Source organism: Gossypium raimondii, chromosome 12 (genome assembly GCF_025698545.1).
Source record: "Gossypium raimondii isolate GPD5lz chromosome 12, ASM2569854v1, whole genome shotgun sequence".
Classification (NCBI taxonomy): Eukaryota; Viridiplantae; Streptophyta; class Magnoliopsida; order Malvales; family Malvaceae; genus Gossypium; species Gossypium raimondii.
The window spans coordinates 50206244-50208987 of NC_068576.1; the positions used below are offsets into that span (position 1 = coordinate 50206244).

Sequence of the window (2744 nt, forward strand, 5' to 3'; positions counted from 1 at the left end):
GAAAATATAATTTTAAAATAATTTTTTTCAAAAAGTTTATATATTTATTATATTTTTAGTCAATATAATATTTCAAAAAAAACATGTTGCGTTCTAATAGCACCATGTGGTCGAATGCTTGGTCAATACGAATTAACGGTTAGTCAACGTTGATCTATAATCAGTTAAAGTTTTTTTTTTAATATTTAAATATCAAATTGAAATTTAAAAGAAGTTTTTAAGTATCAATGTGTAAATAGATATACTTTAGGGCCAAATCATGAATTAAGCCAAACTTAATAAATAGGCATCATGATCTGCCATATCATCCACTCTGACCAGCAAGGGTTTCGGAAACGGTATGACAATCCGTTCCGATTTTTGCCTCTTAATTAACATTTTATTTTTTGAGTTAAAGTTTGAAGAAGCTAACAGTAAGCAATGGTTGTACCCCACGTGTCCTACGCGTCAGTTTCAGGGGGCACGTGGGTCTATCAAGTAAATGGCAGAAAAAGCTTTGGACGATTCCTTAGAATTGGTTACGTCTTATCACGCAGGCTGCGCGACTTTTATAAACAATATTTGTGCTTGAGCTTGAAGTGTGTTGTAAATGTTAAGTTTATAGTGCTGGGATTTGGAAGACTCTCTTTCATGCTCTTTTGTTGGCAAAAATCAACATTAGTCCTCTTGATGTTAGAACATTGATCTTATTTCATTAAATTTGAGTTTTCTATTGTTCAATTACAGATAATCAAGAATCTATTGTCAACAAGGAGGAAAATTTAATGGATGAATCACCATTTCTTAAACTGAAGCGGTGGCAATGGTGGCTTTTGGTGGCAATCAACATATACTTCCTCATTGCTGGCCAAGCTGCAGCAGTTCTTCTGGGGAGATTTTATTATGATAAAGGTGGAAACAGTAAATGCATGGCCACTCTTGTCCAAACTGCTGGCTTCCCAGTCCTTTGTATCCCTTGGTTTCTTCTTCACCCTTCTCGGGAAGCTTCGACTTCTTCCACTTCACCTTCCATCAAAACCCTTGCTCTGCTATATTTTGTTCTTGGTGTACTTGTTGCTGGTGACAATATGTTGTATTCTGTAGGGCTTTTGTACCTCTCAGCCTCTACTTATTCGCTCATTTGCGCAACTCAATTAGCTTTCAATGCAGTTTTTTCCTACTTCCTTAACTCACAGAAGTTCACTGCTTTGATTCTCAACTCAGTGGTCATCCTGTCATTGTCTGCTGCCTTAATTGCAGTGAATGATGATTCAGATGGGCCATCAGGAGTTCCCAAGGGGAAGTTCCTTATCGGCTTCCTCTGCACCCTTGGAGCTTCTGCCCTTTATTCCCTTTTGCTTTCCTTTATGCAACTTTCATTTCAGAAGGTTTTGAAAAAGGAAACATTTTCTGTCGTTTTGGAAATGCAAATCTATACATCAGTCGTTGCAAGCTGCCTATCGACTATCGGCCTCTTTGCAAGTGGTGAATGGAAGAGTTTGCAGCACGAGATGGAGGTATTTGGCACCGGAAGAGTTTCATACGTGCTTACATTGGTGTGGACTGCTATAACTTGGCAAGTATGTGCTGTTGGTGTTGTGGGGTTGATTTTTGTTGTGTCATCTCTCTTCTCCAATGTAATCAGCACTCTGTCTTTGGCTGTTACCCCACTAGCTGCACTGGTAGTTTTCCATGACAAGAAGAATGGTGTGAAGGTAATTGCCATGCTTTTGGCTCTTTGTGGTTTTGCTTCTTATACTTATCAAAATTATATTGATGATAAGAAGGCAAGGAGGTTGCAGACCCATGTCCGGGAAATCCAGCATACTGCTTGATATGTTTGGTACCAATGTAGACACAATAAAATAAATACCAATACACTTAAATTTATTATGGATGAATAAATATGTAAACAATAGGATAACATTTTATTAAATAATCAATTTAATAATCATCTATAATCAATTTCTTGAACCTATATTATCACTACAAGGCCACTCGTGGGCTTTTTTATTATTTGAACTCTAAATATATGGGCCAAAGGTCCACAAAATTATGCCCACAGCCCACCATAGTGTTTTCCTGAAATCTATAATCAATCGGTAAAATTATGAAAAAGTAGAAAGCATTCATGGACATGAAACTTGTCTATATATGTCTTGAAGCAGAAATCATTTGTGTCTTAATTTTCATATATTTGCTTGCAACAATCTAATGGGCATTAGAAGAAACGTAGGTTAGGTTAGTGGCAATGGTCTTTTCATATGGTTTTTATTTCTCAAACTTCAACTCACCATTATTGCTTTAAGTTTTATTTACATATTTCAAACTTTTGGCTCATCAATTGTTGTGATATTTGATTTTCATTTTTAGATTTATAGTTTTTTAGGTTTGGTTTTTTATTTATTATTAAACAAGCTTTTTATTTTTATTATTTTTCATATTAAAATACCTATAATTTGCTTTTGATTAATATAAAATATTATATACAAAAGAAACTTCGAGCTCAACCTAGAATACAAATGAGCTTCATCTCGAGTTTAGAAATCGATGTTTGGTCCAAATTGAATTGAATATTGAGTCCCAAATTTCAAGTCAAGCTCGAAATGAGTATTGAACCTCAAATTTTTTTAGTCGAGCTCGAACTTGCTACTATTCGGGTTCGCCTCAATTACATCCTTACATATACATTAGATAGAATTTTGTATTAATGCATTGTTTGGTAAGAGTACTATAATTTTAATACACCTTTTAACACATCACTT

General features: G+C 34.8%; 1 protein-coding gene across 1 annotated transcript; it reads left to right on the top strand.

The window, feature by feature from the left end:
- The first annotated feature begins 367 nt into the window (after positions 1-367).
- LOC105764832 (probable purine permease 11) lies at positions 368-1869 on the top strand. Its single transcript, XM_052624992.1, has one exon. It carries the CDS (start codon positions 765-767, stop codon positions 1812-1814), a length of 1050 nt encoding a protein of 349 aa, XP_052480952.1. The 5' UTR covers positions 368-764; the 3' UTR covers positions 1815-1869.
- Positions 1870-2744: the final 875 nt, after the last annotated feature.

Coding starts and splice junctions, on each gene's coding strand:
- LOC105764832 (XM_052624992.1), top strand. CDS start 765: ATGGATGAATCACCATTTCTTAAACTGAAGCGGTGGCAATGGTGGCTT.